Source organism: Salvelinus fontinalis, unplaced genomic scaffold, assembly GCF_029448725.1.
Source record: "Salvelinus fontinalis isolate EN_2023a unplaced genomic scaffold, ASM2944872v1 scaffold_2029, whole genome shotgun sequence".
In the NCBI taxonomy this organism is placed as follows: Eukaryota; Metazoa; Chordata; class Actinopteri; order Salmoniformes; family Salmonidae; genus Salvelinus; species Salvelinus fontinalis.
This window is the reverse complement of record NW_026602238.1, coordinates 1-15,232: the sequence shown is the minus strand read 5'-3', so window position 1 is coordinate 15,232 and position 15,232 is coordinate 1. Positions and strand designations below refer to the sequence as shown.

The 15,232-nt window shown below is 41.1% G+C and overlaps 1 protein-coding gene across 1 annotated transcript; it reads left to right on the top strand.

Annotated features, from left to right (window-relative positions):
• Positions 1-1,883: 1,883 nt before the first annotated feature.
• Positions 1,884-11,525, top strand: LOC129850443 (zinc finger protein OZF-like). The gene is made up of 2 exons (XM_055916855.1): positions 1,884-3,087; positions 8,235-11,525. Exons 1-2 carry the CDS (start codon positions 2,982-2,984, stop codon positions 9,803-9,805), a joined length of 1,677 nt encoding a protein of 558 aa, XP_055772830.1. The 5' UTR covers positions 1,884-2,981; the 3' UTR covers positions 9,806-11,525.
• The last annotated feature ends 3,707 nt before the right edge of the window (positions 11,526-15,232 follow it).

Genomic DNA, 15,232 nt, shown 5'->3' with positions numbered 1-15,232 from the left:
AGACAGAGTGGTTGAAGCCTAAAGGTTGATCAGTAGGAAAGAGGGTTAAAGAAGTGAAAGCTTATCAGTGCTGTTGAGGTTTGAGAAGGTTTTGTCTGGAAAAGTACAGAATAGGATTCCTTAGCTTCAATGTCAGAGATTTTGACCCAGCCTCATCAATCAACCAATCAAATGTATTTATAAAGCCCTTCTTACATCGGCTGATGTCACAAAGTGCTGTACAGAAAACCAGCCTAAAACCCCAAACAGCAAGGTGTAGAAGCACAGTGGCTAGGGAAAACTCCTTAGAAAGGCCAGAACCTAGGAAGAAACCTTGAGAGGAACCAGGCTACGAGGGGTGGCCAGACCTCTTCTGGCTGGAGATTATAACAGAACATGGCCAAGTTGTTCAAATGTTCATAGATGACAAGCAGTGTCAAATAATAATAATCACAGTGGTTGTCGAGGGTGCAACAGGTCAGCACCTCAGGAGTAAATGTCAGTTGGCTTTTCATAGCCGATCATTCAGAGTATCTCTACCGCTCCTGCTGTCTCTAGAGAGTTGAAAACAGCACGTCTGGTGAACAGGTCAGGCTTCCATAGCCGCAGGCAGAACAGTTGACACTGGAGCAGCAACGGAGAATCATCACAGTCTTTTTAAATGCCATAGAATGGAACATGTAGCTGTTGAGTGAAAATATGTGCCAAGTGGCTGGTCTTGTAGTAAGAGGACCTACTGTCAGACTGATGGAGCTTCCATGGCTGGTCTTGTAGTAAGAGGACCTACTGTCAGACTGATGGATTTTTCATGGCTGGTTCTGTAGTAAGAGGACCTACTGTCAGACTGATGGAGCTTCCAGGGCTGGTCCCGTAGTAAGAGGACCTACTGTCAGACTGATGGAGCTTCCATGGCTGGTCTTGTAGTAAGAGGACCTACTGTCAGACTGATGGAGCTTCCATGGTTGGTCTTGTAGTAAGAGGACCTACTGTCAGACTGATGGAGCTTCCATGGCTGGTCTTGTAGTAAGAGGACCTACTGTCAGACTGATGGATTTTTCATGGCTGGTCTTGTAGTAAGAGGACCTACTGTCAGACTGATGGAGCTTCCATGGCTGGTTATGTAGTGAGAGGACCTACTGTCAGACTGATGGAGCTTCCATGGTTGGTCTTGTAGTAAGAGGACCTACTGTCAGACTGATGGAGCTTCCATGGCTGGTCTTGTAGTAAGAGGACCTACTGTCAGACTGATGGATTTTTCATGGCTGGTCTTGTAGTAAGAGGACCTACTGTCAGACTGATGGAGCTTCCATGGCTGGTTATGTAGTGAGAGGACCTACTGTCAGACTGATGGAGCTTCCATGGCTGGTCCCGTAGTAAGAGGACCTACTGTCAGACTGATGGAGCTTCCATGGCTGGTCCCGTAGTAAGAGGACCTACTGTCAGACTGATGGAGCTTCCATGGTTGGTCCCGTAGTAAGAGGACCTACTGTCAGACTGATGGAGCTTCCATGGCTGGTTATGTAGTGAGAGGACCTACTGTCAGACTGATGGAGCTTCCATGGTTGGTCCCGTAGTAAGAGGACCTACTGTCAGAACTGGTCTTTCTACTAGTCCTGACATGCTTTCATTGGTAAGGTCATCAACACTTGGATTGTGTAAAGCAGAAATACCAGGTTTAAAGTTATCTTGTAAACTGCAGCAGAGTTGTTGGGGGTAACAGATGTTACTGTCGGTATGGTTTTTGATAAGCTGGATATCCTGGGGGTGGATTGTCTCAGCATGATATAAACCCCAATGTTTGCAAACACAGAAATGGATCTATTGATACAGTTTATTGGGGGTGTGGGAGGGTTTTTGGGGAAGGGGAGGGTGTGGTAGAAGTTAATAGGGATTCCTTGGTTTATTTTCTTTGTACAGAATTAGACAGACATGGACCTTAAATGTTTGTTTGCGGACCGCCATGATACCATAGGAGGTCTGCATCAACGGACTTCAGTGCAGGTAGTGCCTCATCAGAGAGAGAACATTTCAGTTGCTCTACAGTTTTGAAGCTGAATGTAATGATTATCAGTCCTTTACATGTGTACTAATATTCAGACACATTCAGTTGTTTCTATATTTATCTATATTTCAGGGTTTGCACAAGGTGCTACAAGTAAATAAATATTAGTGCTTGAAAAAGTACTCACCGGTAAGTCCTTGAATTTGACTTGCCACTGTACGAACCCTGATAATTCTTACTATGGTGTGAGTGTAACGAATGTGAAATGGCTAGCTAGTTAGCGGGTACGCGCTAATAGCATTTCAATCGGTTACGTCACTTGCTCTGAGACCTGAAGTAGGGTTTTCTCCTTGCTCTGCAAGGGCTGCGGCTTTTGTGGAGCGATGGGTGGGTGACTTCGTGGGTGACTCATGCTTCGTGGGTGACTGTTGTTGATGTGTGCAGAGGGTCCCTGGTTCGCGCCCGAGGTCGGGGCGAGGGGACGTACTAAAGTTATACTGTTACATGAATGGGAAATAAAATTGTTTTTTGTGAGTGAAATAATACAGTGAAGACAAGGGTATTCATAAAAATGTTTACATAGTACTGCCTACAACATACTGCAATTTTGTACTAAATGGTTTTTGAGTCATTTATGCATTTATGTGAATTTAGGAAATCTACTATAGATTAAGTGCTCTTATGTTATGCAATTTAAAATGTGTACTTTGTGTCTAATGTGAATGAATGTTTTGTCAAGGATTAGCTACCTGATTTACTGAAATGAGATAATTGAACAAGAAAAAAGAGAAAATATTTTTACAGAATAAAGTGCCAGAACTGTCAAGAAAATAACTTTTGTGTCCGTTTGTCTTTATTACTACAGGCTGACTCAGATTAAGTCTGAGGCCGGTAACATCAACAGTGAGGACAAACCCATCCTGCCACTCTCCTTCCACACCTACAGTCACTGGGTCCTGATTGTGACAGTGGAGCCAAGTTTGCACTGCAGGATCCAGAGATGGCATCAGTGAAGCTGGAGGACTGCAGTCAAACACTGGAGCTGAATGTCAACATTAAAGATGAGAAAGAAGAGGAGGAGAAGATTAGGACAACTGTTAGTCATGGTAAGAGCTGGTTCTATCCATAAGTTATCTTCATATATTAGACCTCCATAAGTTATGACCCAGTCTATTGCTAGGTTGAATTCTGTAATTCTGACATCACACATCCCTGAACACCTCAAGACTTCACAGCAAAGCAAAACATTTTAAAACTTGTAACGCCTGCCTTTTCCCACACATTGTTTTAAGAACGTTGAAAATGTTTAATGCCCTCAATCACCTTGTTAGGCATATCACATTTCAAAATAGGCCATGGCATCATTACTGTCAATATTGAATTATAATTTGTTTGCTGCACAGAATATCAGATCTCAACAACGATTGGAGAAGTGATGAACATAACCAGTAGACTACCACATCCTGATGATTTATATCTCATACATATATATTTAATATTTTCTATATCAAGTTGTAGAAACATCTCAAGGATGATCAATGGAAACAGGATGCACCTGAGCTCAATTCAAAAGTTTGGGGTCACTTAACTCCAGTCTCATCGTCAACAGTGAAGAGGCGACTCCGGGATGCTGGCCTTCTTGGCAGAGTTGCAAAGGCCAGTTTTATTGCTTCTTTAATGAGCACCACAGTTTTCAGCTGTACTAACATGAATTCAAAAGGGTTTTCTAATGATCAGTTAGCCTTTTAAAATTATAAACTTGGATTAGCTAACACAACATGCCATTGGATCACAGGAGTGATGGTTGCTGATAATGGGCCTCTGTACGCCTATGTAGATATTCCATAAAATATCTGCCGTTTCCAGCTACAATAGTCATTTACAACAATAACAATGTCTTGACTGTATTTCTATTCAATTTGATGTTATTTTAATTGGCAAACAATGTGCTTTTCTTTCAAAACAAGGATATTTCTAAGTGACCCCAAACATTTGAACAGTAGTGGATATTTAATATTTTATATATCAAGTTGTAGAAACATCTCTAGGATGATCAATGGAAACAGGATGCATCTGAACTCAATTTTGAGTCTCTTGTTTAAAAAAAAAAAGAATGCAAAAATGTCTAAACTTGTTTTAGCTTTGTCATTATGGGGTATTGTGTGTAGATTGCTGATGATATTTTTGTATCTAATTTTAGAATAAGGCTGTAACATAACAAAATGTGGAAAAAGTCAAGGGGTCTGAATACTTTCCGAGGGCACTGTCAGACCCCTTCCCATTTTTCCCGTTTTGGTACGTTACAGCCTTATTCTAAAATTGATTACATGTTTTTCCTCGTCAATCTACACACAATACCCCATAATGACAAAGCAAAAACAGGTTTTAAGAAATTCTTGCAAATTAAAAAAAAAAAAATGATAAGGATTTCTTATTTACGTAAGTTTTTCCAGACCCTTTGCTATGAGATGATCCTTGAGATGTTTCTACAACATGGAGTCCACCTGTGGTAAATTCAATTGATTGGACATGATTTGGACAGGCACACACCTGTCTATGTAAGGTCCCACAGTTGACAGTGCATGTCAAGGTAAAAAACCAATTCATGAGGTGGAAGGATTTGTCCGTAGAGCTCCGTGACAGGATTGTGTCGGCACAGATCTGGGGACCGGTACCAAAACATTTCTGCAGCATTAAAGGTCCCCAAGAACACAGAGGCCTCCATCATCCTTCAATGGAAGAAGTTTGGAACCACCAAGACTCTTCCTAGATCTGGCCACCCGGCCAAACTGAGCAATCGGGGGAGAAGGGCCTTGGTCAGGGAGGTGGCCAAGAACCCGATGGTCACTCTGACAGAGCTCCAGAGTTCCTCTTTGGAACTCTTCCTCTATGTAGAGTGCCCAGATGGAAGCCACTGCTCAGTAAAAGGCGCATGACAGTCCGCTTGGAGTTCGTCAAAAGGCACCTAAATGACTCTGACCATGAGAAACAAGATTCTCTGGTCTGATGAAACCAAAATGTAACTCTTTGGCCTGAATGCCAAGCGTCATGTCTGGAACTAACCGGTCACCATCCCTACGGTGAAGCATGGTGGTGGCAGCAGCATGCTGTGGGGATGTTTTTCAGCGGCAGGGACTGGGTGACTAGTCAGGATCAAGGGACTGATGAACGTAGCAAAGTATAGAAAGATCCTTGATGAAAACCAACTTGAGAGCGCTGGGACCTCAGACTGGGGTGAAGGTTCACCTTCCAACAGTACAACGACCCTAAGCACACAGCCAAGACAACGTGGGAGGGGCTTCGGTACAAGTCTCAATGTCATTGAGTGGCCCAGCCAGAGCCCGGACTTGAACCCGATCAAACATCTCTGGAGAGACCTGAAAATAGCTTTGCAGAGACGCTCCTCATCCAAACTGGCAGAGCTTGAGAGGATCTGCAGAGAAGAATGGGAGAAACTCCCCAAATACAGGTGTGCCAAGCTTGTAGCTTCATACCCAACAAGACTCAATGCTGTAATCGCTGCCAGAGGTGCTTCAACTAACTATTGTGTAAAGGGTCTGAATACGTACGTAAATGTAATATTTCAGTTATTTCTAAAAACCTGTTTTTGCCCTGTCATTATGGGGTATTGCGATGTCATTATGGGGTATTGTGATGCCATTATGGGGTATTGTTTGTAGATTGCTGAGAAGAAGAAAAAACGATTTAATCAATTTTAGAATAAGGCTGTAATGTAACAAGACGTGGAAAAAATCAAGGGGTCTGAATACTTTTTGAATAAATTGTAGATCTTATTTCATGCTACTGAGACTTGGATGGCACCAGTATTGCCAGCATTTGTTTTATTCACTGGGTTATCTGGAGTGATCAGAGAGTAGACTAAAGAAGTGAAGTAGACAAACTGCCAGTGTTTTTGAAGTTATATGAAATGAGTCTGTGTAGTTACTAACCCTTGTGATGTTGAGTGGAGGATGATATAGCTCATCATTTTCACGACTTTTGCCTCTTTTTAGTTTTTGACTCCTACCCAGTTTCAGAATCATTTTTTCCCCATTCCCATACAACCTACTGAAATGAATACATACACTACCGTTGAAAAATCTAGGGTCACTTAGAAATGTCCTTGTTCTTGATAGAAAATTACTTTTTTTCCCTCCATTAAAATAACATCAAATTGATCATTAATACAGTAGACATTGTTAATGTTGTAAATGACTATTGTAGCTGGAAACGGAGGATTTTTTTTTTTATTGGAATATCTACATAGGTGTACAGAAGCCCATTATCAGCAACCATCACTCCTGTGATCCAATGGCATGTTGTGTTAGCTAATCCAAGTTGATCATTTTAAAAGGCTAATTGATCATTAGAAAACCTTTTTGCAATTATGTTAGCACAGCTGAAAACTGTGGTTCTGATTAAAGAAGCAATAAAACTGGCCATCTTTAGACTAGTTGAGTTTCTGGGTCATTTGTCGGTTCGATTACAAGCTCAAAATGGCCAGAAACAAAGACCTTTCTTCTGAAACTCGTCAGTCTATTCTTGTTCTGAGAAATGAAGGCTATTCCAGGCGAGAAATTGCCACGAGACTGAAGATCTCGTACAACGCTGTGTACTACTCCCTTCAAAGAACATCGCAAACTGGCTTTAACCAGAATAGAAAATGGAGTGGGAGGCCCCGGTGCACAACTGGGCAAGAGGACAAGTACATTAGTGTCTAGTTGGAGAAACAGACGTCTCACAAGTCCTCAACTGGCAGCTTCATTAAATAGTACACGCAATACAACAGTCTCAACGTCAACTGTGAAGAGGCGACTCCGGGATGCTGGCCTTCTAGACACTATTCTGGTTAGAGACTGTTTGCGCTGTTCTGTGAAGGGAGTAGTACACAGCGTTGTACGAGATCTTCAGCCGTTTCCAGCTACAATGGTCATTTACAACATTAACAATGACTACACTGTATTTCTGATCATTTTGACATTATTTGAATGGACAATTTTTTAAATTTTCTTTCAAGAACAAGGACATTTGTAAGTGACCCCAATCTTTTGAATTCATTCATTTATTTCACCACTAATGGTAGTGTATTTATTTGTATATATATATATTTTTTTGAATTACCTTTATTTAACTTCCTTAGCAAACTGGTTATTGTCCTGAATTTCAGATGACTGGCGTGCCCAAAGTAAACTGCCTGTAAACTGCCCAGAAGCTAGGATATGCATATACTAGATAGCATTGGATAGAAAACACTCTGAAGTTTCTAAAACTGTTAAAATAATGTATGTGGGTATAAAAGAACTGAAATGGCAGGCGAAAACCTTAAGGAAAATCCTTACGGATTTTTTTTTTGTGGAGGTCACAGGTTTTTTTCAATGCTTGCCAATGGGATATACAAATAGATAGGACCCAGATTGCAGTTCCTATGGCTTCCACTAGATATCACCAGTCCTTAGAATGGGTTTCAGGTATTTGTAGTTTTTCCAAGGTGTCCCCCATTAGAAAAGTAGTCATGTTGCGCGCATCAACGAGAGTGCGCTCTTTGTTATTTATTTTCGCTATTGAACAGACTATTCTCCGTCTTAAATATGATTTTTTATTTAGATATTAGAATACCTGAGGATTAATTAGAAACATCGTTTGACTTGTTTGGATGAACTTTACTGGTAACCTTTTGGATTTGTTTGTGTGCATGTTGAACGAGTTAATTACTGAATCAAGCGCGCCAACTAAACTGACATTTTTGGGATATAATGAAAGACTTTATCGAACAAAACGACCATTCATTGTGTAGCCTGGGACCCTTGGAATTGCAATCAGAGGAAGATCTTCAAAGGTAAGTGATTTATTTAATTGCTGTCTGTGATTTTGAAAACAGGTTAACTAGGCAAGTAAGTTAAGAACAAATTCTTATTTTCAAGGATGACCTTTTACCTTGTCAGCTCAGGGATTTGATCTTGCAACCTTTCGGTTGCTCTAACCACTAGGCTACCTGTCACCCGGTATGGCCAGAAGAGGAATGGTCACCGCTCTGAGCCTGGTTCCTCTCTAGGTTTCTTCCAAGGTTCCTGCTTTCTAGAGATTTTTTTGTGGCCACTGTGCTTCTACATCTGCATTGCTTGCTCTTTGTGGATTTTCGGCTGGGTTTCTGTTAAGCACTTTGTGAAAACTACTGATGTAAAAAGGGCTTCATTAAATACATTTGATTGACATGTATATCACACCAACTGACTGGTTCTTCTGATGTTCACAGGATACCATGTTGAGACATTCTCTACATCCAGAGATCAACAGCAGGAAGATCAGAGAGATAAGAAGTCTCATCACTGCCCACATTGTGAAGAGATTTTCCCATTTCTATCAAAGCTAAAAATACACCTAAAAATACACACCGGAGAGAAGCCTTACTCCTGCTCTGACTGTGGAAAATGTTTCAAAACATCAACTCAGCTAAAACTTCATCAGAGAACACACACAGGAGAGAAGCCTTATTACTGCTCTGACTGTGGAAAACGTTTTAAAACATCAACTCAGCTAAAAGTTCATCAGAGAACACACACAGGAGAGAAGCCTTATTACTGCTCTGACTGTGGGGCAAGTTTCTCTCATCTGGGCACCTTACAAGCACACCAACGTATACACACAGGAGAGAAGCCTTATTACTGTTCTGACTGTGGAACTAGTTTCTCTCAATTTTCCCACTTAAAAACACATGAACGTGTACATACAGGAGAGAAACCTTACGTCTGCTCTGAATGTGGAAAATGCTTCACAACATCAAGTGATCTAAAAGTTCATCAGAGAACACACACAGGAGCGAAGCCTTATTCTTGCTCTGACTGTGGAAAATGTTTTAAAACATCAAATGTACTGAAAGTTCATCAGAGAACACACACGGGAGAGAAGCCTTACGTCTGCTCTGACTGTGGAAAGAGTTTCTCCCAATTTTATACCTTAAAAACACATGAACGTATACATACAGGAGAGAAGCCTTACTCCTGCTCTGACTGTGTAAAATATTTCAAAACGTCAACTGAGCTAAAAGTTCATCAGAGAACACACACAGGAGAGAAGCCGTATTACTGCTCTGACTGTGGAAAATGTTTAAAAACATTAAATGAGCTAAAAGTTCATCAGAGAACACACACAGGAGAGAAGCCTTACGTCTGCTTTGACTGTGGAACTAGTTTTTCTCAACTTTCCCATTTAAAATCACATGAACGTATACATACAGGGGAGAAGCCATACTCCTGCTCTGACTGTGGAAAATGTTTTAAAACATTATATGAGCTAAAAGTTCATCAGAGAACACACACAGGAGAGAAGCCTTACGTCTGCTCTGACTGTGGAAAATGCTTCACAACATCAACTGATCTAAAAGTTCATCAGAGAACACACTCAGGAGAGAAGCCTTACGTCTGCTCTGACTGTGGAACTAGTTTCTCGCAACTTTCCCACTTAAAATCACATGATCGTATACATACAGGGGAGAAGCCATACTCCTGCGCTGACTGTGGAAAATGCTTCAAAACATCAACTGTGCTAACAGTTCATCACAGAACACACACAGGAGAGAAGCCTTATTACTGCTCTGACTGTGTAAAATGCTTCACAACATCAGCTAAGCTAAAACTTCATCAGAGAACACACACAGGAGAAAAGCCTTACTCCTGTTCTGACTGTGGTGTGAGTTTCTCTCGGCTTGATACCTTAAAAACACACCAACAGATACATAAAGGAGAGAAGCCATACTCCTGCTCTGCCTGTGTAAAATGCTTCAAAACAGCAACTGAGCTAATAGTTCATCAGGGAACACACGCATGAGAGATGCCGGCTTACGTCTGTTCTGACTTTTGGGTGAGTTTTTCTCACCATAGCAACTTAACACACCAATGTATACACACAGGAGAGAAGCCTTACTCCTGCTCTGTGGAATGGTGGGCGTGTAACTCAAACTTCTAGCCAAAGTTTGCGTGTTTGAATCTCATCAAGGAGGACTTTAGCATTTTAGCTAATTAGCAACTTTGCAACTACCTACTACTTTTAGCTATTACTTAGCATGTTAGCTTAGCATGCAACTACTTAGCATGTTAGCTAACCTTTCCCCGAAACCCATTTAACTCTACCTTAAACCCCTCACCCCTAACCTAAGTAACGTTAGCAACAACAAATTGGAATTCGTAACATATCATACATTTTACAAGTTCGCAACATATTGTATGAATAGCAATGCGTAAAATAAAATACGAATTGTAATTCGTAACATACGATACGTCCTACAAGTCGTATTATACTAAACAGCAATTTACAGTTCGTATAAGGATATCAGTCAATTGAAATAAATGTGGCCCTAATCTATGGATTTCACATGACTGGGCAGGGGCTCGCCATGGGTGGGACTTGGGAGCCAGGCCCAGCCAATTAGCATGAGTTTTCCCCCACAAAAGGTCTTTATTACAGACAGAAATACTACTCAGCCCCCCCCCCCCCCCCTCCCCTCTCCAGACAATCCTGCAGGTGAAGAAGTCTTGGGCTGCCGTGGTTACATGTGATCTGCAGTTGTGAGGCCGGTTGGATATACTGCCAAATTCTCTAAAAGGACGTTAGAGGTGACTTATGGTAGAGATATAAATATTGAGTTCTCTGGCAACAGCTCTGGTGGATATTCCTGCAGTCATCATGACAATTGCACATTCCCTGAACTTGAGACATCTGTGACATTGTGTTGTGTGGCCTTTTATTGTCCCCCAGCACAAGGTGCACCTGTGTAATGATAATGCTGTTTTATCAGCATCTTGATATGCCACACCTGTCAGGTGGATGGATTATCTTGACAAAGGCTGAAATGCTCATTAACAGGGATATAAACAAAGTTGTGCACAACATTTGAGAGACATTAGCTTTTTGTGCATATGGAACATTGCTGGATTTTTTTATTTCAGCTCATGAAACCAACACTTTAGATGTTTGGTTTATATTGGTAGTCCAATGTAATGTAACCAAACATACTAAATGGAGTGGCACTGATGCTTTTTGTATAATATAATATGTTTTGCTCTGGGACCACGTTGTCCCTCTGCAGTATTCTGTGGGAAAGAGCTAGTATACACTCTTTTTATTGAACCTTTATTTAACTAGGCAAGTTAGTTAAGAACCAATTCTTATTTACAATGATGGCCTAGGAACAGTGGGTTAACTGCCTTGTTCAGAGGCAAAACAACAGATTTTTACCTTGTCACCTCGGGGATTTGATCAAGCAACCTTTTGGTTACTGGCCCAATGCTCTAACCACTAGGCTACCTTACGCCCCTAACATGTATCAGATAGAGATGGTGTGATGATCACTTTTCACCACTAGTTTGGGGGGATTGTTTTACAACTTTATTTAATGAGACACAGTTTATGAAATGAATACATGTGTTTATTAATTTTCTTTAAAACTAGATGAGTTATTTTAGTTACTGATCATGAATGTGTTTGGATAACTGCATTGAAGCAAACTTTATTGATCTGCTAATGAAAAATAAAGTTACATGAATATGTACTGGTCAACCTCTTCTTCTCTTTAGTATTCAGTTCTTCATATTAGATCTGACAGTATGAATGGTTCTTGTGGTTGTATTCAGTTCTTCATATTAGTGTCAGATTATTATTACTATTATTATTATTTGAATTAATATTGTTATTATTTGTATTTTTTTTTGGGGGGGGGGTATTATTTAAAGACGTAGGGTTTCAGACCTTTTCGGGCAGATGGGCAGGGACTCTGCTGTCCTACCATCAGAGGGAAGCTGGTGCCACCATTGGGGTGCCAGGACAGAGAAGTGCTTTGACTGGGCTGAGAGGGAGCTTGACCTCCTTTAGCAGTGGGACGGCCATGAGACCAGAGGTGGCAGAACTGAGTGCTCGGGTTGGGATGCAGGGTTTGAGCATAGCCTGAAGGTAGAGATGGGGCAGTTCCTCTTGCTGCACCGTAAGTAAACACCATTGTCTTGTAGTGGATGTGAGCTTTGACTGGAAGCCAGTGGAATGTACGGAGGAGCAGGGTGATATGGGGGAACTTGGGAAGGTTAAACACCCAGATGGACTGCAGTGTTCGAGATAAGTTCAGTGGCGACCCATCATTCAGGGCAGGTGAGCCACCTCTTTTGAGCCCCACAGTTTTAGCGAGAAAAAAATGATCTGTTTGCAACCAATGTAAAAAAACATGTAATTGAGTTGTTAATAAAGCCGTATACAAACATGGTCTCTTTTTGTTTTCTTGAGTAAGGCAGCTCCTAAATGCAGGTCTTTCAGCCTAGCTCAGTGCTTTCTGTGGAGGTGGGGCAAGCCAGCAGAAAATACGGAGCTTTGCGCTGTGATTGGCTCAGTGTTCTGTCATTCATGGGGACAATATATCAATGCCAAGTCTAAGGGTAGAACTTGAAAATTCAAGCCTCTTGGGTGCTGCCATAGACTTACATTGGATGTACCCATCCAAGAAGGCTCAAGGTCGTTGTCCACAGAGAAAATAACATCAAATCATGTTAAATCTACAGTCGCTTTGATTGGACTGATCATGTCAACATCATACTTTCAAAATCTGATCTAGCAGTCATCATCATGGATCAAGTCGACAATCTACTGGCAAATCCTTTTTAATCTTTGTCATATGAAGAGAAATTATAGATTAAACGTATCGGTTCTCACCGGCCATTGGACATAAACATTACATAAACATTACCCAAATCTGAGATGAAGGGGCTCTTTTCCTAGTTTAAAATTGTAAACGTTCAACATTGGCCATGCTGTCAATGAAGCTTGATTTGTGCCGCGCTCAAAACAACTTAACTCGGTACTGCAACATCTGACTTGAGTGAGTTCAAGACAACTGGGGACTCGGGGGAAAACAAGCTACGACTGGGAAAATAGGTTTTTAACTTTCATCCAACTCGGAATTGTAAATTGGGAACTCGGGCCTCTTTCTACAGCTACGACATGAAGATCACTGACTTCATCATGATTCCATTTTTTCCCCCGAGTTCCCAGTTGTCTTGAAAGCACCATAAATCCAGAGAATGCCAGACTTTGATGACAAAGTTTGATGACAAAATATGCCCACGAAGGACTTCCGCGCCACCTTCCTATTCAAGTGAGCACAGCACAACAAGGTGAGTCCAAAAATGTATTGTATGCTGCTGCATAAATTATGTAATATGCCAGGGAGATGTGTATACTGTAGCTAAGAAAGTAATGCTAAGTGTATGTTGTGTAGTAAAATGTTAGTAGCCCATGTGCCTCACCCTAATTATTTGGTCTATTTTCACCTCTTCATTTTGCCTACTGTTCTGACTTGGTGGTTCACATGTAGCCTATAACCTGTTTTTGAGAAATGTAATCATTGAATATTGTAAGCGTTTTCATTGTCTGCTTATATGCCCCTTAATTTGTCCTACGGTTTTGACTTGGTGTACAGGGAGAACACTGTAAGAACGGCCCATGTTCTGAATTCTGTTGCTTTGCATTTCAAAAGGGCAAATAGTTATATTGACTCCATCCTAGCTCGCTCATTAATGTCTTAATCGAAATTACAGATTGCTTCTTATCCGCTTTTCGTCCCCTAATGCCATAGTTTGTACATCTCAATTGTCAGTAGAAACCACATTTGTTGAAGCAAGTCAGCCATGTTTTTTTTAAAGGCAGTAAATGAGGCTGAATGAACTGTTTTGTTGCCAGACAAGGCTCCGCTGATAGCCAGGTGTAGTAGTGGTAAATTGTTGCTACTATGCTTTTGGGTCAGCTTTATGTGGGACCTAACAGTTTGTGGGCACCGTTATTGTAAAATTAATGTATTGTTTAGTATTGTGTTGTGTAGTGGCTTTGCTGGCATGCATCCCACTTTTTTATTTAATCAGGCAAGTCAGTTAAGAACAAATTCTTATTTACAATGACGGCCAACCCCGGACGATGCTGGGCCAATTATGCGCTTCCCTATGGGACTCACAATCACGGCCGGATGTGATTCAGCCTGGATTCGAACCAGGGTCTGTAGTGATGCCTCTTGCACTGAGATGCAGTTTCTTAGACAGCTTAGCCACTCGGGAGCCGCTAAAAGGTTTGCGCCCAACGTGTGGCAGGAGTTTGACAGCACAAGCGGGGAGCCCAGCTCACAGAGATTTGAGAAATGTATTGCTATTCTTCTCCAGATCTGTGCCTCGCCAAAAACCTGTCTCGGAGCTAGACGGACAATGTCTTCCACCTCGTGACTTGGTTTTTGCTCAGACATGCACTGTCAACTGTGGGACCTTATACAGAGAAGTGTGTTCCTTTCCATATCATGTCCAATCATTTGAATTTACCACAGTTGGATTCCAGTCAACTTGTAGAAACATCTCAAGGATGATCATTGGAAACAGGGTGCACTTGAGCTCAATTTTGAGTCTCAGAGCAAAGGGTCTGAATACTTATGCAAATGAGGTATTCATTTGTATAAATTTGCTAAAATATTCGCTTTGTCGTTATGGGGTATTGTGTATATTAATGATGGGTAAAAAATGCATTTAATTAATTTTCAAATAAGGCTGTAAAGTATTAAAATGTGGAAAAAGTCAAGGGGTCTTGTATAATGCCCCGTATATGCTTTAAATTACACATTTACGGAATTGTAGTGATAAACACAATGAAATAATGGAAAATGCATGTTCAATGGTTATCTCTGTATGAGTATTATCCACATTAAAACACCTAGGTAGAGCAGTGGTTATCTCTGTATTACCCACATTATAACACCTAGGTAGAGCAGTGGTTATCTCTGTATTAGTCACATTAAAACACCTAGGTAGAGCAGTGGTTATCTCTGTATTAGTCACATTAAAACACCTAGGTAGATCAGTGGTTATCTCTGTATTACCAACATTAAAACACCTAGGTAGAGCAGTGGTTATCTCTGTATTAGTCACATTAAAACACCTAGGTAGAGCAGTGGTTATCTCTGTATTACCAACATTAAAACACCTAGGTAGAGCAGTGGTTCTCTCGGTATTAGTATTATCTCTGTATTACCCACGTTAAAACACCTAGGTAGAGCAGAGAGGACAGAGCATGTGGCTTTGTAACACACATGTGTTTCATCTCCACACTGGGATGATTTTTAACAGTGCAACGCCACACAGGCCTCATGCCTCTCAGGTAGGAGAGTACCAGAAATAAATTAATAAAAAACACAAAACTAATGAAGGAACACACAGTCACCAACAATATATCCCTGGCGTC